The following is a 23,935-nucleotide window of genomic DNA, read 5'->3' on the forward strand; positions in this document are numbered from 1 at the left end:
TTTTTTTTAAAGATTTTATTTATTTATTTGAGACAGAGAGAATGAGATACAGAGAGCATGAGAGGGAGGAGGGTCAGAGGGAGAAGCAGACTCCCTGCCGAGCAGGGAGCCCGATGCGGGACTCGATCCCGGGACTCCAGGATCATGACCTGAGCCGAAGGCAGTCGCTTAACCAACTGAGCCACCCAGGCGCCCCAAGAACAGACTTTTGTAGCTGCAGAGTTGGAGGAAAGTTTAGGTCACAGCAGAGCTGTGATACTGTTTTGTTTTCTTGGCGTAAACTAGAGATTTAGTGTGTACCTGACTGCTTTAATTATTGGGGCTTGGGGGGTTATCTAATCCTAAATGTCTCATTCCATCCTGTCCTGAAATAATGTAGCCTACTGAGTCTCAAAAAAACCCAGCTGTGGTACCACAGACCGCCTTGGGTTAAGGCTGCATCTAGGAAGGAATCACTATAGGAATTCTCTCTTCTTACTGAGTTTCCCTTACTTTGCTAGTGTATTTAATTGGAGAAAGTAAATGGAATTATTGTTTTGTAAGTGAAGAGAATTTAACAAACCTCAGTGATCGTTTTTTGAAGACTGGACGAGCTTTGAGTCTCTTGGGAAGAACAGTTGCCAACATCTGGATAAGTAATCCAGTCTTTCCGTTTTTACTGACGTCCTAAATCAATCAATCAGTGTTTATTGACACCCACTCAGGGCTCAGGCAGCTCAGGTCACAGAGAGAATTGAATATGGTCAAGTTTTCCATTCTGTCAAAGAGGGTTCAGCCATAAACGCAACTTGAACACAAATCTACTTGCTACCCAGGCCTAGCTGTCAAAGAAATAATTAAATGCTTACTGTATGCCAAGCTCTATTTTGGCATCCTGTATGATTTAGTGTGCTTGTTTCTCATGATGGCCCTCTGGTTATTTCCACTTCATAGATGAAGAATCTAAGGCACCAAAAGGTTAGGAAACTTGCCTGAGGTCACAGAGCTAGCAAGTGGTGGTTGGGATTTGAACCCATGCTGTCTGGCTCCAAAGAGCCCAGTTTTAAAGAGCCCAGTTTTAGCTGTTCTGTGCTTTACTAACTGTGACTGTGACCTTTGGCACTCTCTTTGGATGTTAAAATAGTATCTTCAAGAAGCACTCAAATGCCTGAAATAGGGTATTCTTTCTTTTCTAGAAAACTAATGCTGATAAAAATTATCTTTACCAGTAGAAGTAAAAATGATTATCTTTACCAGTAGAATATTTTAAACATATTTTAAAATAGTTCTACATGATAAAAAAATTCTAAAAGGGTATTTTGTGAAAAGTAATTGTGTCTCCTATCCAGTTTCCCTATACCCAGAGGCAATCACTCAGAGTTTCTCGTGTATCCTTCTGGGAATATCCTACGCATATAATAAGTATTTATAGCATTTGAATTTTGTGTTCCAACTCTGTGAAAATGTATGTTTATAGCAACATCTTTCACTATGACCACATTCAGCTTTACAACCTTAGGTCTACTTCAAACACTGAATTTTCTGATTATTTCTTCCCCCTAGAGATGTGGAAGAAAACATGAATACTAGCCATTTGAATTTGCTTTTTTCCCAGTTTTCTTTGTTCATGTTTGTATTTGCATACGTTGTGCATGACTGTTGTCCGTGGATATGCTAGTTCTGTAGTGTGGAATCAAAATTTAATGTCTTGTGAAGTGAACTCTAATTGAACTTTGTAAATTTATTTTAAGGGCCCACTTTTAAATGCCTCTTTTCAGCAGTTAACTTTCTGGTGGATGCTTTATGTGGTGCCAGCCACACAGATACACTGTTAGAACTTCTGCTTCAGAGAAGCTCATGCTCTCTTTCTAAATACTCTCTTCTGAGGTCATCACATGCTTCCCTTGTGTAGTAACAAAGAAAATATGAGGCTTTTTCAGGAACCTAATAGAAAGCCAGCCAGTCCTCTCATTTGAGGTTACATTAAAATTGTTGAGCATTTCTGATGTGACAGGCCTCGGCACTAAGCACTTCATACACATCCTCACTTCATTCTCACACCAGCGCTATGAGGTTTCTAGAGAAGAGGAGGAGAAGGGCCCCATTTCACTTCGGTTGGAACTACTTCTGAATTTGGAGTCAGGAGAGCCCAGTTTTTGTCTGACCTCTCAGCTTTTCTGCTTCCTTACTTACCTCTAAGAGCAAGCATCCTCTATCCAGCCCACCTCAGAGGATTGTTTTGAGGATCTAGGAGAGGATTCCAGTGAAAGTTTTGAAACCAATAAGGTGCTAAATATTTGTATTTATACTGACATGCAGTTCCTTTGAGATGTCCCTAAGTCCAGGTGGTTCTATGGTAAGGGTATTGCAGAAGTCCCAGTCTCACGTGAGGAACATGGCTCCAGAGCCAGCGGCCTGGGCCTGGTTGCCAGCCGGGCTTGCCTGCTGAGCTGAGGGATGTTGCTTTCTGGGCCTTGGTGTTCTCATTTCCAAAATACAACTCGTAGTAGTCCCTACCTTGTCGAGTTGGGAGATTTGCGTGAGAGATTTTGTTTAAACTGTTCAGCACAGAGTAAGATGCATAGCACGTTAGCTGTTACTTTAAACAAATACTTAGCAGTCTAAAATGCTGGCATTGCCGTTTCTCCATGGGCTGAAGGCATGATAGAAATGAGCTGAACCTACCCGTGGTTTTTCTTGTTAACAAAACAGTTTGTTTCCAAGTTTGCTTTGATGCATAGAATGAATACTTCCTGTCATTGGTTTTAAGGAAAAGCATCCTCCCTTTCTCTAATCCTTTCTCTCTCTCTCTCTTTTTTTTTTTCTGCTGAGTTTTTATTTGCCTAATCTCTACACCCAGCATGGGGCTCGAACTCACAACCCTGAGATCAAGAGTCATATATGCTCTTCTGACTGAGCCAGCCAGGCGTGCCCCCCTCTGATCCTTTCTTATGCCCATGGTGAATGTTTTAATTGTGGAAGAAGAAATCCCATCGGTTCGTGATTGGCATCTTTTTCTCTCCAGAGGCAGTATTTCTGCAGCTGCAAATACGTGAAAACTGAAGACCTCATACTACTCATTACCTTGTTCTAAAATCATCATAATTTTGCCAGTGTAATCACTGATCTGAAATAGAAACGGGAAAAATTGTCTACGGATAAGCTTAAAAATATATAACAACGTTGTACAACATGATGACTGTAGTTAACAGTACTATATTGTATATTTGAAAGTTGCTAAGAGAGGAAATCTTAAAAGTTGTCATCATAAGGAAAAAATTTGCAACTGTGTGGTGATGGATGTTAACATTGTGGTAACTGATCATTTCACATTATTGACATGTATCGAGTCAGTATGTTGTATACCTGAAATTTATACAATGTTTTATGTCAGTCATATCTCAATAAAACTGGAAAAGATAAAATAAAAAAATATATACAACAAGAACTAAAGATCAAATGGGATATTGGAAGAATTTAACTTTTCCTGTGTAATAGTGGATCATAATTAAACGCACTGAAATATTTATAAAATAAATCTTTTTTTTTTTTTTTAAAGATTATTTATTTATTTATTTGAGAGAGAGAATGAGATAGAGAGAGCACGAGCAGGGGGAGGGTCAGAGGGAGAAGCAGACTCCCCGCCGAGCAGGGAGCCCGATGCGGGACTCGATCCCGGGACTCCAGGATCATGACCTGAGCCGAAGGCAGTCGCTCAACCAACTGAGCCACCCAGGCGCCCAATAAATCTTTTTTTTTAATGGAAAATTCTAAGTCTGTAAGAAAAGCAGATAGCCCATTGAACTCCTTGTACCCATACCTGGCTTTAACAATGACCAAATTATGGTCAATCTTAGGTTGCCCTCTTAGTGCAGCTGACAGAGCATCATTCTCATAATCCAGATGTCCTGAGTTCAAGCCTCAGAGAGGACAGATTAAGTCACTTTTTATAGTCAGCCGGGCCCAAGGTTACGCTGGTTAAAAAAAGAACACAAAGCACATTGTGGTCAATCTTGTTTTCTTGCCTAGTGAAGTTATAGTTTCAAAGACATGTGGGAAAATAGCTTGCTAATTACCGACATTTGAGAGTCTGACTTTGCCCTCAGATGATGAGAGTTGTTATTCTCTGAAGTTGGCTCTCAGATCCTTCTTTCTTAACCCACACCGTAGATACTTTATTATACTGTCTGTGTTGGGTGGTGGTGACAGGAAAGACAGACCGACAGATGAAGGAGACAGAGAGACAGATGGGAACTGAGGAGAGGGAGACAGAAAGGCTGAGACCAGAAAGAACACAGATGAGAAGAGGTGTGGGGGACAGGGGACCGAGGGAGGATGGCTGGAGGTGGGCAGAGGAAGAGACCCAGAGGGGAAAAATTCTCCTTAAAGACCTAATTCTTGGGGTGCCTGGGTGGTTCGGTCATTAAGCGTCTGCCTTCGGCTCAGGTCATGATCCCAGGGTCCCGGTATCGAGCCCCGCATCGGGCTCCCTCCTCAGTGGGAAGCCTGCTTCTCCCTCTCCCACTCCCCCCTGCTTGTGCTCGCTCTCTCTGTCTGATAGACAGATAGATAGATAGATAGATAGATAGATAGATAGATAGATAGATATTAAAAAAAATTAAAGACCTAGTCCTTATCAATCTTACCAGTCCTCAAATGTAACTAGTAGCACTGTATGTTGCATATCTGAAAATTGATAAATGTGGGGGATGGATAGAATTAGCCATTGCTGGGGCGCCTGGGTGGCTCAGTTGGTTAAGCGACTGCCTTCGGCTCAGGTCATGATCCCGGAGTCCCTGGATCGAGTCCCGCATCGGGCTCCCCCTGCTCGGCGGGGAGTCTGCTTCTCCCTCTGACCCCCCCCCCCATGTGCTCTCTCTCATTCTCTCTCACAAATAAATAAATAAAATCTTTAAAAAAAAAAAGAAAAAGAATTAGCCATTGCTTTTGGGCACTCAGATACCTTTTTTTGGTCACATTTCATTCCCTGAGATTAGCAATAGGAATAATAATGGCTAATGAGACATTCTGGGGATATGACCTGCTACTGGGTAGCCCCTTTTCTTCAGTGAGTCTAAACTGACCCAGGAGTCCTTGATGACCCTTTCAGAAGAGAACAGGAAATGTGAATTGAGTGCTTCCCAGGCCTGGCAGGCAGAGGGGGAGGCTTTCAGTCTGCTGCAAATGGCCTGTGACAGAATAAAAATGCTTCTATGGTTAGGGGCTCACTGCAAACAGAATCTGGGCCAGTGCAGGGATTCGGGGAACTGTTCCTCCCCCACAGACAGAACGTGTGTGGAGGTGTTGTCTGCCTGTTCTGGGGCTATAACAGGTCCTGTTTCTTTTGAAAGCACAGAGAAATGGACTTTTATGTTGCACCTTGTTTTAGGATCTTGACCATGGTTTACATTCCATTAAAAAAAAAAAAAATTACTGCATTTCTGAGATCTTTACAAAAGCTTCCCCGGTGAAGTGCCTTTTCTCTTCATCCTGCTGTCTTTCTGCTGTTCTTACTGCAGGTTAACAGATAATTAAGGTGCACTTTTCCCTCATGACTTAATGTTTTACCTTGTTGCTGAAGACAGTGCAGGGCGTTCTACGCAGCGGCTGGCTGTAAGAAACACCCAGTGGTGCTCTATGCACTGCCTTGCAGGAAGCAGGGGGTGAAGACTGTAGTAGGAACGCTGGGCTCTGCCCCAGAGTTCACGTTATTGTGTAGTGCAGGGCCCTAAGATCAGGTACCACACTTGGCATTTGTGCAGAAATTCTCTGCATGCAGTGTGCATGGAGTCCTCCTGACAGCCTGGCTAGGTAGATACCATCGTGGCCCTGTTGTGCAACTGGGAAGCTGAGGCTGGGAAAGTACTGACTCCAGGACATGGTGGACTGAGATTTACACACGGCTTGTCCACCCTGGAGCCCAGGCTTACAGATTCCTTACCAATGAGATGAAGGGGAAACCGCTAGAGGTTTGGGGAGGCTGGAATGGGGAACTAAGGGTTGTGGGAGAAGCTGGCCCCAGACCAGCCCGTCAAGGGCCTTCTGGGCCCACTTCAGGAGCTCGGACTTCTCCTGCAGTGGTGGTAATAAGGAGAACCCCAGCCATCTTTTGAGGGCCTGCTACCTGCTAGGAGCAGTGTCTTCTATGTTATCTGCAGACTGCCAACAACCCTGTAAGGCACTTGACTGCTCTGTTCTTTGTGTTGCCACAGGTGACCCTGCTGGTAAATAGTGGCCTACCAGTGACAGGCAGAGCCGTCCTGGGCTTCCTCTTCTGCCTCTGCCAGCAGCCATCTCCGTGGGATTTTAACAGGAGAGCCGCTTGGTCAGGCTTGCATTTTAGAAAGACCCCTCTGGTGGCAGTGTGGAGGCCGAATGGAACAGGGCAAGGTCAAGGGGGGAACCAGTTTGGGGTGTGGTGGGGCAAGGATAGGATGGGACCAATGAGGGAGATTTAGCAGGAAAAGTGGCCAGTGTGGGTGTACACTTAGCTGGGATGAGGTGGGGGTTGGCGAGGGGTAAGCATCATGTTCAGAGTGGTTTGAGGATGGTGGGGTGTTCCTTTATATGGGTCTTTATTATGCTCCATCTCCAGATACTATAGGCTTCTTTGACAACAGAGTCTCAGAAGGTGATAGAGAATTTTTTTTTATTTTTTACTTTTTGATAGAAGGAGTGGACTGAATACCTTTCAGAACGGTTTAATACTTGGACTGCTGATAGAAACAGAGGTTAGCATGGAGAATTCTGTTTTCTAAACTTGACTGGCTAGGGACATTATAATGTAAACAGATTCCAGGGGAAATATTTAAACCTTGGGCTAATTTAAATAACTTTATTTTTTACTCTTTATTTTATTTTATTTTTTTTAAGATTTTATTTATTCTTTATTTTTTAAATGAGGTTTCTCGGGAAACCCATTTAACTTATTGCCTATAATGCCCATAAGTGGGAAGTATGATAAAACTGCATTTATTTAAAAAGAAAGTTGCATAATTTGGACTTCTAATTTATAGCAGCCTCTTTTCTAGGCCCCTCTCCCTGTCGGATTACTGGGGTTCTACTGAATCACATCTGTAGTGTAGTTGTTAACCTGGAAGGCTCTTGGGGTCTGGGATAGAACTCAGGGGCTCCATGTCCTTGGATGGGGAAATATTAGAACTTTATTTCACTAACCTCTAACTGAAAATTAGTTTTTCATTTTTTTAAGAATGTAGGTAACAAAGCACAGTAATATTAGAAGTACTTGTGACTTTGTCACTGGTAGAAATCAGATATTTTTATGTCATCTAACAGTTGTGATTGATGCACATATCACTATTTTGAAACGACAGTAGTTTCTCCTGGATGTTGTATCTAATGTGTTAATAAAGAAGCATATATTTAATGCATTAATAAAGAAGTACTGTATCACAAATTAATTTTTTTAAAGATTTTGAGGACTATTTCAGTACAGTTCTCCTTTGCAATCCTCTATGTTCTCTGCATTTGCAGACTTCTGAGGCATACCCAGACATCACCAGAGGGGCCGCAGCCCAGCCCAGATGAAGACCCCTCCCTTAGTAGCCTCAGTGTGTCCGGCTAGCCTTGGATCCCTGTCTTAGTCCTGCTTCCCTTGCTAAGCGAGGTCTTGTTCAGGATCCACATCCTTCCGGATGCCAGTGAGCTGGTCCCTTCACAACTCCTGGCCCTCAATGTCTGTGTTGTTATAAATGAATCCACAGGGCAGTGCCCGTCTTGGATTTGACCTGCTGTTGAGGCCGTGTACATTTTCATTAGCTTTGTTCTTCCCACAGGGACAGAGGCTGTGTGGTGATTCTTTGCATCATTACCATCTTGCCCTAGCCCTGCTCCCCAGCAGCTAACACAGTGTTTGGGGTGCTGGGAAAATTTTGTCGAGTGTGAAGTTAAGGCCAAGGCTGTATTCAACTAAGCTCGTTTTTTAAATAATTGTAACTGCTCTGGGTGAGGGTGTAAATTACAAAATAAAGGACCATGTAGAATGTAGATACAGTGACTTTCATCAAGTTCAAATTGTGGGAAATAATACTTTTTCTCTAAGCTCATATTATAAGAAGTTGTATGAGACTGTTGTATACTGACTTGAGAATAGTCTGAGCATGATCTCATCAGTTGGAACAGAGTCTGAAATAAAACACGAAGACTTCCCTCTTTTTTGAGGGATCTGTTTTATAGATTTCTGAATTACACAGATTCCTTGAACTGGAGGGTAATAGTGAAAGGCCCACAAAGGAAATAAGAATAAAGCAGCAAGGGTTTAAATAATTGAAATCGAGCTAAAGTAAGGGGAATGTATCTCATGCCCAACACGCCCTGCCCTCTCCCCTCCTCCACCCTGAAGGGCCAGCTGCACAGTGTGGGCTGCTCTGTACTAGGAGGGGACAGGGGGCAGGAGCACCTACAAGAAGGTGGTGGGAAGCTTCCCAGGGCTGTTTTTCCCAGAAGTGAAATCTCCCCTCCCCTTGGGATTATGAAGTAGCCTCAAGGCTCCTGGAGTTCACAAACATTTTACCTCTCTTCCTGTTGGACCACGGAAGGGGTTCAGGGGCAGCCCCTGGAAGTCTAGACCAGATAGGCCATATCGGAGAATCTTTTGTGAACATTTCTGATCAGTGACACACAATTTTAAGAAAGGATTATTTTCGTATAAAACTATCTTTAAATTGCACTTTAAAGACCCAGGCCATTAGAATACCGTAAGTTAAACACACACAGGCCCAGTGAATTTTGTGGCATTATTCTTACTGGATTTTTAAACAGTTTGATATTCTCATGGTTAAAGCTGTAGCTTTTTGGAGGCTATTTTATTTTATTTAGATTTTATTTATTTATTTGAGAGGGAAAGGGAGAAGCAGATTCCCTGCTGAGCAGGGATCCCAACACGGGGCTGATGGGGGCTGACACCAGGCTCCATCCTGAGATCCTTGCCCTGAGCCTGAGATCATGAGCTGAGCCTAAGGCAGATGCTTAACTGACTGAGCCACCCAGGTGTCCCCTGGAGGCCTTTTTTTTTTTTTTTAAGCTATCACCATTCTTGGTGCTCAGCTGGCTAATTAATAATAACTGCGTGAGTTTTATGGGTGAGTGGAAGCCTTTTCATGAACAGTATGGTAAAATAGTAACAAAAGGGTCTTAAAAGGGGTGAGAGGCACTTTTGAAGGTACGAATCTTAAATAGATTTTTTTTTTTAAAGATTTTATTTATTTGAGAGAGAGAGAATGAGAGACAGAGAGCACGAGAGGGAAGAAGGTCAGAGGGAGAAGCAGACCCCCAGCTGACCAGGGAGCCCGATGTGGGACTTGATCCCGGGACTCCAGGATCATGACCTGAGCCGAAGGCAGTCGCTTAACCAACTGAGCCACTCAGGGGCCCCTTAAATAGATTTAAAATATGACTCAGAAAGGATGCGGCAGAAAGTGTTCACTAAAAAAAAGTAAGAATGATAGGAGATGCTGAAATTCCTTTCCCAAGACCTAACCATAGCCAAAAGATCCACTGGAAGAACAGAAGAGGGGGAGCTCTTTTGGAGCATCTCTTTTGACTGAAGCCTCGGGGCTTCTTCAGGGGTCTAACTTCCTGATCTGGGGCCTGGCAGAAAGTCCCTACATGAAGCCAGGAAGGCTGAAGAACATTCTGCAGTATTGGCCTTGTAAGCTGTGATCATTTTTAAGGTTGACGAGCATAGTTCACTATGAAACGAAGCAAGGAACTTGGCATTTATATATTGTGAGTCAATTTTGACATCAGCCTGGACTGGGACTTAACTGGAAGGTTTTGGTGTTGGGCTCTGGCTACACTTCAGCCTCTCGATCCAGAGGCATGCATGAGCAATACTTCCCTTTGGGCTTTGGCCATTAATTTGTGGAATGGAGCAAGAACTGGAGAGGAAAATCGAGAGACTGCCTTGGATTTCCTGACGTCCTGTTGAATCAAAAAGCAGTGGGAGGCCCTTTCCTTCCTGACAAAGGGCTCATCCCCTCTCATGAAATTCCCAGCAGCGGTCTCCATGTTAGGGACAGTCCCTCCTCATTCCAGACTGCAAATCCACAGGCACCCCTGGGCAAGTATCGGCCTTCTGCCTAGTCCAGGTGTTTTCTAGGCCACTTCCCCTGATTATGTAACTTTGATCCAATCCAGATGCTGCAGAATGCTTGATAGAAGAGGTCAAATGGCACTGGAGAAGAAAAGCATTTCTGTATTCATGACTTTGGTTTAATTTCCTGTGTGGGCCGGGTCTGCCAGAGTTGTGTGCTCATGGCCGGGAGGTCAGGACTCCAGAGGGAAGCGCTCAAATGTTTTTTCAGGACAGCTCGAGGAGATTCCTGCTTCCCCAGGGTTCTTTTTCAGGTTAGATTATCAATTAGGGAAGTGTCAGCTGGCTCTTATTTATGATGGCAGTTTCTCTATTTTTGTCATTGTTTTCTGAATTATAAAAACAATCCCCATTCATTGTGAGAAATAGGCCATAATATAGAAGAGAATAAAGGAAATTTTAAATGTTTATAATCCCACTACCCCACGTGAACCACTCTTAATGGCACTGTTAACACACCACCCTGGGTTAATAACTACTGTTCACATTTTGGTGCGGTTCCTTCTGTACTTTTTTCAGTTTTTATAAAATTGGGATCATGCTGTATATAACAGGTTGTAGTATGAGCATTTAAACAATGCATTATTATGTGTATGTTCCCAAGCCAGTGGTTGTTTTTCTAAAAATATTTTGAATGGCTTTATGGATATATTCTGTATTACGGATGGACCACAAGCTAACTTACCTTCTTTTGATAGATATTTTGTACTTTTTCTGTGCTGCTATTTAAAAATCAGTATATAGAAATAATTGTGTGGATCTCAGGATAATTCCTAGAGGTGGATCTAAGGTTATGGAATTATTTTGAGATTCGGTTTGTATTTCCGGTTGCTTTCCTAAAGTGTTATGGCAATTTCTACAGCAACCACTGGCATTGTATGAGAGTTATATTTCATTGAAGTCTTACACTGACTTAGCCTCAAGAAAATGTACCTGCCAATTTGATGAAGAATTTGCATTTCTTTGATTACTAGCCAGGGCTAACATGCTTTCCAAGTTTAATGGTAATTTAAATTTTCTGTGAATTGCTTATTCATGGTTTTGGTTCATTTTTCCATAGTGGAGGGATTTATCTTTTTCTGTTGATATGCAAGAGTTCTTTTATGTTGAGAATCCTCAGGCTGATGGTGTTACTTAATATAATGACAATAGAAGTCTTTAACTTGCTTCCACTTAACCAACTTACTAGGTTGACCAGCATCTCCGCTTCCTGTAAAAGCTGCCTCCCTAGTGCCCAGGGCCCACTGCAGTCCTCTGCCACTCACTGCCCAGCCACACCAAGAGCCAGTTACATTTCTTTTTTTTTTTAATTTAATTTTATTATGATACGTTAGTCACCATACAGTACATCATTAGTTTTTGATGTGGTGTTCCATGATTCATTGTTTTCGTATAACACCCAGTGATCCATGCAATACGTGCCCTCCTTAATACCCATCACCAGGCTAACCCATCCTCCCACCCCCCTCTCCGAGCCAGTTATATTTCTTTCCAGATCTTCAGATACACTTGTTGTTTTATTTACTTGGTTAATATGAAACCAGTGAAATGCAGGTGTAAAAAGAGATTTGTTTCTATGATATTCAGATGGATGCCTTAGACAGACTCAGTAAAGGCAGGTGATTTTAAACACTGCTGCCGGACCAGGTGTGGATGAGCCAGCTGTAAGCGTTTGGAAGGGACCGTGCTGGGGTCACGGAGATATAAATCCAAGTCCTCTCCCCCTGCAGGAAACCGAAGCTGAAAGCCAGATGATGGGGACAAGCTCTGACTGTCACCACATACCCACCCCCGAAAGGGCAGGCTTTGCCCCTGCAGTCAAGGCCAGCAAACCAACACACATTCAGTTGGGGAGGGGGGGTAGATCAAACATTTTAATAAAAAAATAATTCTTTGCCTTAACCAGCTTTATTTGGTTAATTGATCAATCCCTGATCATGATGGTGCTAGGTGTGCTTTTAGAGCCCATGTAAAATACTCAAAAGAACAGGGCTTAACCCGTCACTAAGGCTTTTCTACACTCTAGGAAGTGGCAGTGTTACAGACACTCTTCCTTGAATTTCTCTTTGCCCTTATGATTCGTACAATGAGATTACCAAACATAGTAATGACATAATTTGGGATTTACTCTTTTAGCAAAAGCAATTCCTGAAGGTTTACTTCAGTCAGTAGTATAAAAGCTAGAATTGAAAGACCCTTGTTAGGGTCTTTCTGCCTGGGTGGCTCAGTTGGTTCAGCAACTGCCTTTGGCTCAGGTCATGATCACATGGTCCTGGGATTGAACCCTGCATCAGGCTCCCTGCTCAGTGGAGAGCCTGCTTCTCCCTCTCCCTCTGCTGCTCCCCCCTCACCCCACCCCACTCATCTTCTCTCTCTCTCTCTCTCTCTTTCTTTCTCGCTCACTCTATCTCAAGTAAATAAATAAAATCTTTAAAAAAAATGAAAGGACACTTGTTATTTATGTTGTATCAGCTTATTCCAAAGAGATATTTTAAAGAATGCCAATTTCTGAAAGTTCTCCGGTTGTGTTTCTGGAAGGTTAGCCTCATTCCTCAGAAGTCTTAGGTGTCTCCAGTGGTTGGTTTGGTTTGGTTTGGTTTGGTTTTTTTTGGGAAGTGAATACTGCAGAATCAGGCCCATCCTTGAGATGGGTGTTATTGCCCAAGAAAAGATGCTTAGGGGTTCTCTCTAAATCCATAAAGAGGGAAAATTTAAATAAATTTAAATTTTTTTTTTTAAGATTTATTCATTTATTTTAGAGAGATTGAGTGCAGCCGGGGAAGGGGCAACAGGAGAGGGAGAGAGAGAATCTCAAGCAGACTCCCTGCTGAGTACAGAGCCTGATGCGGGGCTTGATCCCACAACCCTGAGATCATGACCTGAGCTGAAACCAAGTCGGACACTCAGCCGACTGAGTCACCCAGGCGCCCCTAAATAATTTTCTTACCATTTGGGAAAATTAGAATTTTCCCCTTTATCTCCTTTTATAAAGTTTGATTTCTTATTGTAGTTTCCTTAAATGAGTATTCAGATTTCAATCCATAATATCCTTATGACTATTAAGACCTACTTACTACTTTCTAAGGCTCTGTCTCAGGGCTCCTGGGTGGCTCATTCGGTTGAGTGGCCCGCTCTTGTCCCTGCTTGTCCCTCTCCCTCTGTTCCTCCCTCCACTCGTGCACGCTCGCTCATGCTCTCTCTGTCTCAAATAAAATCTTAAAAAAACAAAAAACAAAAACCCTCCTTGGAGTATATTTGCTGGCTAAAAAAAAACCGCACATGTATATCACAGAAATTCTAGTGAGGCTGAGCATAGTTCAAGAAAAAAAGGAAGAAACTTCAGGAAAAAATAATGAACTATTTGACCCTGTAGTGAACAGTGGCCTCATGTTCTTAATATAAGAAATGTTGATTGGTGTTCAGCTTTTACAGTCTACCTATATACGAAACATGAAGGACTTTATTACAGAGTGGAAGAAACTTACTAGTTTTCACAAAGTAAAAGACATGTAAAGAAGGCTATATTTGAGAGTGGAGAGAGAGCTGGAAGGAAGGGTAGGATGATAATATTCTTATCTTGGGAAGTAAATAGCTGAGAGACACTGTCTATAGCTGGAGAACAAGAAGTAAAGTCTGTGCAAGTCTGTTAGTGAAAATGCAAAGGTAACTGGTAGAGGCTGACGGGAGCCGTGGGGGCAGAGGCGCCAGGGTAGGGTAAAGCAACCCAGAGATAGAGGGGTCACCCAAAGCACAGCTGTTGCCTCTGGGTGGAGAGGAGAGTAGGGTAGAAGGTGTTTGTCCTTCATTATAAGCCCTTCTGTCTTACTTGATTTTTAAATTATGTGCCCATATTAACTTTGACATGTTTTTAAATGTTTTAAAAAAATTTTTGTTCTCCGTTATATGTAAGCAATGGCAAAGACATATGAGGATGGACCATTTCCAGTTTTAACTGAGTTCATTTTGAATTAATGAATTTAAAAAGCTGAAACTATTTGGGAACAGTGATTGCCACCTTGGAATGAAAATACTTAATATTTTTCACAGGAAGAGTCCATTTTTATTTTACCGCCTTTCTTATTATCACATGTAGATGTTGAGAAATGAAATAAATTAGAAATGTATAATGATGGAAACAGACTTTTTTTTGCTCCTGAGAATAAAACTAATTTTCCCCAACTCTTCCTGTTTCTTCTGTTTCCCCTTTGTCTTCCAGAAGCCCTTCAGAGGCCAGTAGCATCTGACTTTGAGCCCCAAGGTCTCAGCGAAGCAGCTCGTTGGAACTCCAAGGAAAACCTTCTCGCTGGCCCCAGTGAAAATGACCCCAACCTTTTCGTTGCACTGTATGATTTTGTGGCCAGTGGGGACAACACCCTAAGTATAACTAAAGGTAAAAGGGCTGTGGACCGCCGCTGGTGCTTGCAAGAGACAGAAATCAGGGGAAACTGTGGCTTGACTGGCTACCCCTTTGCCTAGTGAAAGAGCAGCTTTAAAGTTTGGAATGCAGAGGCATCCAAAAAAACAAAAAACACTCAGCATCTTTATAAGAGAGCTACTTTTCCTTAAGGAGAAGAGTTCCTATACAGTAGTCCTTAGGAAAAACAGCGTCGTAGTGAAAAGAACGCCTGGACCAAACACTGAAAATGCCCTTTTTTTTTTTTTAAAGAAAAAGTATTTTTTTCCCTAAGAAACTTCATTATGTTAGGAACAGAACACTTGAATAAACATAATAGATTTATGAAAAACTGAGGCTCTGTATTTCTCTTATATTCAGTACAAACAGGAAGCTTCATATATAAACGTATACTCTTTTTATATACACTTATAAATGCATATATTTATGTGGATTTGTTAAAGGGAAGTAGGTATTTAGGAATTTGGAGATTTTTAGTAATCCTATAAGAATAAATGGGAATGAACGAAGCCAGCCTTTAAAGCTGATGTCTGATTTGATTCTCCTCTTCTAAGGTGAGAAGCTCCGGGTTTTAGGCTACAATCACAATGGGGAATGGTGTGAAGCCCAAACCAAAAATGGCCAAGGGTGGGTCCCAAGCAACTATATCACGCCAGTCAACAGTCTGGAGAAACATTCCTGGTATCACGGGCCCGTGTCCCGCAACGCGGCCGAATACCTGCTGAGCAGTGGGATCAACGGCAGCTTCTTGGTCCGGGAGAGCGAGAGCAGTCCTGGCCAGAGGTCCATCTCGCTGAGATACGAAGGGAGGGTGTACCACTACAGGATCAACACTGCTTCCGATGGCAAGGTAGGGGATCCTAGTCGGGAGAGCTGATGGGCTGGGGGTGGCAGCCTTCGGCCAGGAGGACCCAGAGCTCCTGCTGCTGGGGTTAAGAAGTTAACATGACAAATCTCAACCGGGAAGATGCTTTTTTTTTTTATTATTGTTATGTTAATCCCCATACATTACATCATTAGTTTCTGATGTAGTGTTCCATGATTTATTGTTTGCGTATAACACCCAGTGCTCCATGCAGAACGTGCCCTCTTTAATACCCATCACCAGGCTAACCCATCCCCCCACCCCCCTCCACTCTAGAACCTTCAGTTTGTTTCTCAGAGTCCATAGTCTCTCATGGTTCGTCTCCCCCTCCAATTTCCCCCCCTTCATTCTTCCCCTCCTGCTATCTTCTTCTTCTTCTTCTTTTTTTTTTTTTTTTAACATATAATGTATTATTTGTTTCAGAGGTACCGGTCTGTGATTCAACAGTCTTACACAATTCACAGTGCTCACCATAGCACATACCCTCCCCAATGTCTCGGGAAGATGCTTTTGAAGGAAACATCTTCAAGTAAACAGCAGGCATCACTCCATTAGCCTAGGAAAGACATTCTGTTGAGGACCGATCATGTGATGTTTCAAGTCCACGGGCCTGGTGTGGCTCTCCACCTGTCCTGCTGGAGTTTTGTTGTTAGCTATTTCATAAGACGAAGTGAATACCTGCTAGGTATTGGACATACTTCTTGTATTAAGATTCTTCCTTTGTAAAAAATCTCTTACTGTGATAGTAATTCATCTTCAATGAGTAAAACTGCAATAATGGATATTTTTAAAGTAAAAGACCACCTTAATATCACTTCCCCAAAATAAGTCTGGTACATGGTGTTCTTCCCGTAAATAAAGCCACATTCGTGTGTGTGCCTGCGGGCATTTATGGACATAAATACACAGTTTTTAAACAAATGAGATCACATTGTATCAGTAGATTTCCAAACCCAAACTGTAGTTTTGTAAAAGAGTTGATATATACAGTTTTGTGATCTTTATATGAACAATGCTCAAGAGTCCATGGAGGGAAGGGAGGGATTAACATTTTTCAGGTTCCTCCTGGTGGCTGGCACATTTTTCAGGCATCCTCTCACTTATACTTCACTTTGGTTCTTAGGGCAGAGGTCGCTGTGATCTGCATTTTTGCCTTAAGGAGTTGGGGACTTAAAAGGGAGGAGGTTTCTTACCCAGGATCACCTAGTGTGTGATTGATGGAGCTAGGCTTGGGCCCCGCTGTCCACCCTGCTATACCGTGCCATCATCCAGGGTGGAGATGGGTGGATTATTAGGCAGGGTCTAGATGGTGGATATATTTTTTAATTAATATGTAATGTATGCATATTGTTAAAAAAAAAAAAAAAGGAAGAACAAAATAGGTAACAGTGAGAATTCTGTCTCCTAATTCCATTCCCCTGCCCAGAGGCAACCCCTGTGACCAGTTTCTTTCGGAGTTCCCCAGTATATGTATATGCTTTTATATATATATATATATATAAATTTTTTTTTTTTAAGATTTTATTTACTTATGTGAGAGAGAGAGAGAAAGCGAGCACAAGCAGGGGGAGTGGCAGGCGAGGAGAAGTAGGCTTCCCACTGAGCAAGGACCCCGATGCAGGACTTGATCCCATGACCCTGGGATCACAACCTGAGCTTAAGGCAGACGCTTAACTTATTGAACCACCCAGGCATCCCTACGCCTGTATGTTTTTTAAAAACGCAAATGATGCAGACTCCGCAGTGTTCTGCATCTTGCTTTTCCACCTGATGATATTTTTTGAAGATTGCTTTATGGTAGCACATTTAGAGCTGCCTCATTCTTATTAATGACAGCCTCGTGTGGATGGACCGTCATTTATTTCAGCAGTCCCCTGCAGGTCGACTTTTAGGTTGTTTCCAATCTTTGGCTGTTACAAATAATGCTGCTCTGAGGTAGCTTTCAAACCATTAAAAAAAATAATCTCGGCACACTGTATAAAAGCATTTACCTCAGCGCCTAGTACTCACACTAGTAACAAAAGGTTCTGGAAGCCCTACTTACCCTCAGTATATGTAATGCACTCTGGTATTTTGTATTCCATTCTGTTCTGTTTCATTTTTTTAAAAAAGTTTTGGTCAGAATCCACTAAGTTTATTTCATAGACACATGTACATGTACATATGTACATTGTACGTACAAATTTCCATCGTGTTAACATTAAACACGATGGAAATGTGCAGATGTGTTTCCTCACCCTGTTGCTGGTGGGAAATGGAGCTTCCAGGAGAAACAGGAGAGCATCTTCCCTCCACCTCAACAGTGCTCTGTCAGGCTTGTGAAAACATCTGTCACTGATGTGTAAAGATGGTCTCTTGTTATGTGTAATGTACATGTGTCATGTTTTGAGGGATCCCCGTCCATTTACTAAATTTATATTTTCCTGCATATTTTAAACATACCAAATTTACATATGCATATACGTCTGTTGATCTACTCTCTGTTCTCTTCCGACATCAGACTTTTAATTGTTAAGGCTATATAATACGTTTTAATGAGCGGTAGGGCTAGTCCCCTCCTTGTAGTCCTCTTAGCATTTTTATGGCTATCCTCAAACATTCATTTGTACCACACAAATGCACATGTATTTCTCTTTTTAATGGTCTTCTCTCGTTTTTTCCGCATGTCTCAAAGTCTTCTGGCCAAAGTCCTTATTGCTAGTATCTGGTACTTTCCGTGATGGCAGGGGTCTTTGTACCCAGCGTGGCCGCTTGCTGATGTGTGACTAGAGATCAGCCTTACCAGCTTGCCTTTCGGGTCCTCATTCTTATCCCAGATGTGGAGCTAGGTTGTTCCATTCTGCAGGATGTACTCCGGGGCGGGGGGCCCTTTGAAACCTTGCCTTCAGCCCACAAGGGTTCCTCTCTCGTGAATTAGAACGCCAGAGCACACCGCCCATGAGGGAGGTGATTTCCTGGAGCTGACAGCTTGCTTCCTTCCCATCTGTGCTGTTTATCCGAGGCGATCCGTGCCGCACTGCAGTAATCAGTTGAGGTTTGTACTGAACAGGGTAATGGTTTCTTTTCCCTGGAGTTGTTTAACCAGCATCCTAGGAACAGATTCAGGCAGGCATGATCTAGTTTGACAACTCATTAGCCGGGGGTTGGTCCAAAATGCTATTCAGAGGGAGGAGAGCAAGGCCTGCATGTGGGATGCATGATTCACAGAATTTGAGAGTTGTCCCATGAGGACGTCACCCCCTCTGTTTAAAAGCTGGTATGTGCCAGGGGAGCACAGGGAACTCATTTGATCAGGCAGTATCCACCACTGGGCAACTCATCCAAGTGTCCTAGGCCTCCTGCCTTCTTCCCTCCCTCCCTCCCTGGCAAAGACTCTCCCTTCAGCTGTCCAAGCACCTGGAGACATCTCAGCCCACGGGGTTATCAGTTCCGGCCATCTGCAGAGGCGCCTCTCTGTGAGCTGCACTTGAGGGGGCTGTGTTGGGTGGGATCATATTCCTGGAATGAGTGGAACAGCATCAGAGGTATTGGGGGAGGTATTACAGCAATGCATGAGACAGTGTGGCTCAGCACTGAAAAAAGCTCACATAGCAGAGCTTTGATGCAATCCTTTTTGGATTTCTAAGGGGAAAATCTAAGGTTGGTAGGAGGGACAGGCTGGGATTGCATAAGCTCTAATGCCTATTTTCAAATAGCTAATCTTCAGAAAACAACTGAATTTAGAAGATTCTTCTCTAAGGGCCCGAAAGATTGCTTTCTGCCTCCACCCTCTTGGCCCTGGTTTCCCTCTGTTGTCATGTTTCTGAGCTTCAGCAGCCGTTGTGGCTGGTCAGTCAGCCCAGGGCTCGGGGAGCTTCGAGCCGGACTCTTGCAAGGGCCCTACCAGACTGAGCCATCGCTGCTCCAGGGAGTCTCAATAGTCTTGAAAACCTCCACATCCCCTGGGATCTGATTGTCGTCTCAGTGCTTTCTCCAAGTTCACAATCTTCTGCCAGCGTAGTGGAATTAAAGGCTGATTTTTCTCACCCACCCGCTGCCTGAATCATATTTAGCTCTTCTGGTTATTTGTGTCTACACTTTATTTACTTTCATGGGATGCCACTGTCAAGTTCCACAATTCCTTATGGCCCTTGATAGAGTCTTTCCTTTTCTTCAAAGACGTTCCCAGGTGATACTTATTTTCACGGTCTGCTGAAGTGACAAGTTCAGGGTGACAGGAATGGAATTTGGGCTTAAGCTTTAGCAAAGATGGCAGGATAGGCCAACTCTATAACCTCTTGAATATTTAAGATTTACCCACCCTGACAGTGGCTTGGCAGGTGCAGGCATCCCAATGAAAAGCCTGCTAAAACGTGGCTGACCTGCCCTTGTCGAAGAGACCTCGAGCATTATTAAGTACTGCTTAATCATTAAGTCCTGCCCTCCTGCTGGAATATGGGACACTCTCAGGGTAATGTTGCTTCCTGGCCCAGCAGCCTGTAACCAGTAGTAGTACATCCAGCGTGGGACTCTGGGGACTGAGGCCGCTGAAGAAGGCACCGGTCTGAGCACTGATAAGCCAGTAAGTCGGGCTTTCAGGAGGAAAGCTGTTTCTGGTGAGTTTGACAAGTCCTATCTTTGGGGTTCCTACATGATCAGGAGGAGGCCCAGTCCTGGCTGAGCACCCAGAGTGTTTATGTAACCAGGTGCATAGCATAATGACATGCCATTCATAATGCATATTTCACTTTCTTCTCGGAACATGCCAGGAATTCCTGATGCAGATTACCCAGTTCACTAGCAAAATGCTCAAAACCCAGAACTAATCAGAAGGAAACCAGCAGACTTGACTGTTAGAAGGTGGCTGTGCGGTGCATTGAGAATGGAGAGTAGTTTTAATATTTAATAAGTGTTGGGATGTAAATTTTATGTTGAAAGATGAACTAAGTCACAGGGTCTGTAAATTTAATTATCGAGAAGGATAAAGTAGGTCCGTTCAGTGAAACCTCCCACAGCTCTGAAATCTCTTAACAGGAGAGCCTGTGAGGGAATCAGATGAGACCAAGAACAAATTCTGCATAAACTTGGGCTTGGGGGAGCCATTAGCCTTCTGATCCTAGGATTGGAGAGCACTCCTTTCAAGCTGACGGGGAGAAGTAGGTAATGAACCTTGCTCCCCGGTGACCAGCCCCAGGAGCCCCGCAAGTGAGCTGGGCTCTTTCACCCGCACTGTGCCAGTGATGTCCAAGGTGGGAGGGATGCTCACATTCCAGGGAATGCCTTCTTGGAGAGGTTCTTCTCTCTTCTCTACACTCCATGGTAGCGAAAACACCAGCAGCTGAGCTGCCCCAAAAGAAGAGGGCTTGGAACACTTGGCACCCGCAGTGAAGTAAGTGGACGACGACAGACTTCCAGAGAGGGGTGGGAGTACGGGCTGTCCCCACGTCCCACTCGGTCTTCTCTGTGAACCGCACTCGTGTCCTCAATGCCCACTGACAAGAGTGCGTGTACGTCAGTGTGTGGACATCGGGCTAAGCGCGGGCTCAGCAGTGCTGATTTCTGCTCCCCACTTCCCCCAGCACCTTGGTGCACTTGCTCTGGGTCATAAGCGTGACTCATCGTGTGGCCCTAGAGCAGTTCACTTAGACTAAGGTTCTCCTCGGTACTCCGAGGTGTAAGTGGGGCCTCCCAGTGGGCCCTCTCCTCACTTCGAAAGGCCCTGCCACTGAGGGGCACCATCTAACAGAGGGACAAGTTCCCCAAGAGCTATGGGGTCTTTTTGGACAATTCTTGGGTTGCTCAGAATTTTATTTTAGTAGGATTGCAACCAGAAGATTATAAATTACAGGGGTGCCTGGGTGGCTCAGTTGGTTAAGCATTTGCCTTTGGCTCGGGTCATGATCTCAGGGTCCTGCTTCTCCCTCTCCCCCTGCTTGTGTGCACACAAGTGCGCGCTCTCTCTCTCTCTCTCTCAAATAAATAATAAATAATCTTAAAAAAAAAAAGATTATAAATTACACACCTCTAAGTCAAAGTTTGCCATTGCCTTGCCTGAGTTTTAAAAATCTGTTTACATTATCTCCCCAAGCAAAAAATTCAAAAAGAAAGAAAGAATTCTGTTTACCTTCTTGAGGGTTATAAGTGGGATCAACTCATGTATTTGTTAATATTTTCTTCTTTTAAATTATTTTGATTATCTAGTATTACCAACATACAGGAAGTGATGGAGCCTTCCATAACCAACTCTGCTGTGTGTTTCAGGCCTTTTCTTCCTTTTTCTGTTTTTAAGTAATAGAGATACTGTAGCTACAGCTGTAGTACAACTCATCCTGTTCCGTTTTCTCCCTCCTCCCCACGCGTCACCGCCATTCCAAACACATACACCTCCTTTGTCTCAGGAGTCAGGGCAAGCCGTGGTTTTTAATGTCTTCCCCACCTTCCGCAATCGCTGGCTGCCCTTCATGAGCTAGTAGGTTCGGTTACCTACTGTCTGCCTGGAGCCCAGATGTCCTGTGTGGATTTTAATGTGGAATTGTTTCTTGCAAAGGAAGCATTCCCTCACCACCTCACTGAAATGAACCAAAAAAGAAGAAAAAAAGATAGCTGTCCCCATCCATGCTTGCTTTCTGTCAGCCTGTGAGCTTGCTCCTTTCCCTTCTTCCTTTCCTGGGGCATCCAACGAGAATGACACGTGGATGGGCTCTGCGCATAGGTTTGCGGCCACTGTAGATCTCAGAGAGGCTCGCGTGCGCTGGTGTCTGAAAGCCCCTCTCCTTACTTCCCCACGGTAGAGGAGGCTGTGCGGCCTTTGTGCAGCCCTCCAGTCCCCCACCCCCCACACTCCACTCCTGGAGCGCGCTGACGGGGGCATCCCACAGGGGCATCCAGCTGGAGTCGGCAAGTCTGGGTCTCTGATGCTACTTAGCCCAAATTGAGGGTGTAAGAATGAGAAGAAGATTTATGTTTTGTTTAGAGATTTCCATCTCTGATTACCATGTAGTTCTGGATAATTATAAATAATAATTAGAGGTTTTAGGTAATAAGCACAATTATTTTTTAAAAATTACTTTCTTTTCCAATCAGCAAATAGGTACCAAGTTCTTTTCTTCGTTAATTTAATTAGTAGCTGCTTATTGAGTACCTATTATGTGCTGTGTATTTCTTATTCTCCACATTGGGGATACAGGATAAAACAGACCGCTTAGGGCTCTGCTCTCATGAAACTGACATTCTAGGAGATGTTGACCGTAAATAAGCAAATAAGGAGGGTAAGTACAATGCAGAGAAGTAAGAGAGGTGGTATGACTAGTGCTGGGTGATGACCAGGTCAGGTGACTTCCGTGACCGTGACATTTACGCCGGGCTCAGGTTGGTAAGAGAGAACCAAGCATGTGGTGATTAGGTCGCTGGAGGATTTCAGGCAGAGGGAGCAGCAGATGCAAAGGCCCTGAGACATTTTGTATCTTTCTTCTTCAGCAAGTAAATTACAGCATGTGTAGAGAAATACAACACAGTGATTTTCTGCACACTCCGTCCTGTGTGGAGAGCCATTTATCTGAGGTTTTGCTCTGCACTGACTTAGGCTCAGCAGAGCTGGTTTGTTGGAGTTGTTTGGGTTTGTGTGCGCTCTGTGGGCTGAAGGCTGTCTGTTTCCCTCAGCTCTACGTCTCCTCAGAGAGCCGCTTCAACACTTTGGCTGAGTTGGTTCATCATCACTCGACTGTGGCGGACGGCCTCATCACCACTCTCCATTACCCGGCCCCCAAGCGCAACAAGCCCACCGTTTACGGCGTGTCCCCCAACTACGACAAGTGGGAGATGGAGCGCACGGACATCACCATGAAGCACAAGCTGGGCGGAGGCCAGTACGGGGAGGTGTACGAAGGCGTGTGGAAGAAATACAGCCTGACGGTGGCCGTGAAGACCTTGAAGGTAGGCCCGGGCCTGCCGCCGCCGCTCACGGTGCCATTGCGGGTGTGGGGTGGCGCTGCTTCCTGGGTTGCTGCCCCTGCGCTCAGGTCCGAGGGGGTAACGTGCCCAGGAAGTGCCTCTTCGGGCCTCTGTGGTCCCTTTCTTCGAACGGGTTCAGTCCCTCGCCCCGACTCCGTGTGCCTCTGCATACAGCGAGAGCCGAGAAGTGCTGTGGTTTTTTGGTGTAAAAAGATGAGTCATTTGGAGACGTGTTTTCATTATATGGCAAGATTCTCTTAAAGCCGTGGGTTTCCGTTCTGTCTGTGTGGCATTTGGATCACTTCCTGTTGAGAGTTAAGAGAAGGAGGAAAAAAAACTTAAGTTTTTAAAGAAGGGGATTTAACCAAAAAGCATTTGACTCTTCTGTGGATTTTTGTTGGCAGACTTGAAAGGCAAGTGCGTTGGGTGTTCCTAGTAGGTTCCAATTCTGTGTAGTGTGAATGCAGACCTCTGGAAATGGAGGTGTGGAAAGGCATGAAGGAAGCATCAGGGCTTCCTACAAACTCAGGTACCATCGGGTCATTCTTGTTAACTAGGACTTTCGCCCTCTCCACTCAAGCGTGGGGTTTGTACTTTTCCGGTGGATTTGAAGTCCTTTGAAATCTTTAGGACC

The 23,935-nt window shown here is 44.0% G+C and overlaps 1 protein-coding gene across 3 annotated transcripts in view; it reads left to right on the forward strand.

The window, feature by feature from the left end:
* The window catches only part of ABL1 (ABL proto-oncogene 1, non-receptor tyrosine kinase), a 136,309-nt gene that overhangs the window by 93,405 nt on the left and 18,969 nt on the right, over positions 1–23,935 (forward strand). For all 3 annotated transcript variants that reach the window (XM_081803770.1, XM_081803772.1, XM_081803771.1), the window contains exons 2-4: positions 14,310–14,483; positions 15,062–15,357; positions 23,011–23,283. In XM_081803770.1, the coding sequence (XP_081659896.1) occupies positions 14,310–14,483; positions 15,062–15,357; positions 23,011–23,283 (743 nt within the window). The remainder of the gene's footprint in view (positions 1–14,309; positions 14,484–15,061; positions 15,358–23,010; positions 23,284–23,935) is intronic.

The sequence above is a fragment of the Leptonychotes weddellii genome, chromosome 14 (genome assembly GCF_054177405.1).
Source record: "Leptonychotes weddellii isolate Sample4059 chromosome 14, ASM5417740v2, whole genome shotgun sequence".
In the NCBI taxonomy this organism is placed as follows: domain Eukaryota; kingdom Metazoa; phylum Chordata; class Mammalia; order Carnivora; family Phocidae; genus Leptonychotes; species Leptonychotes weddellii.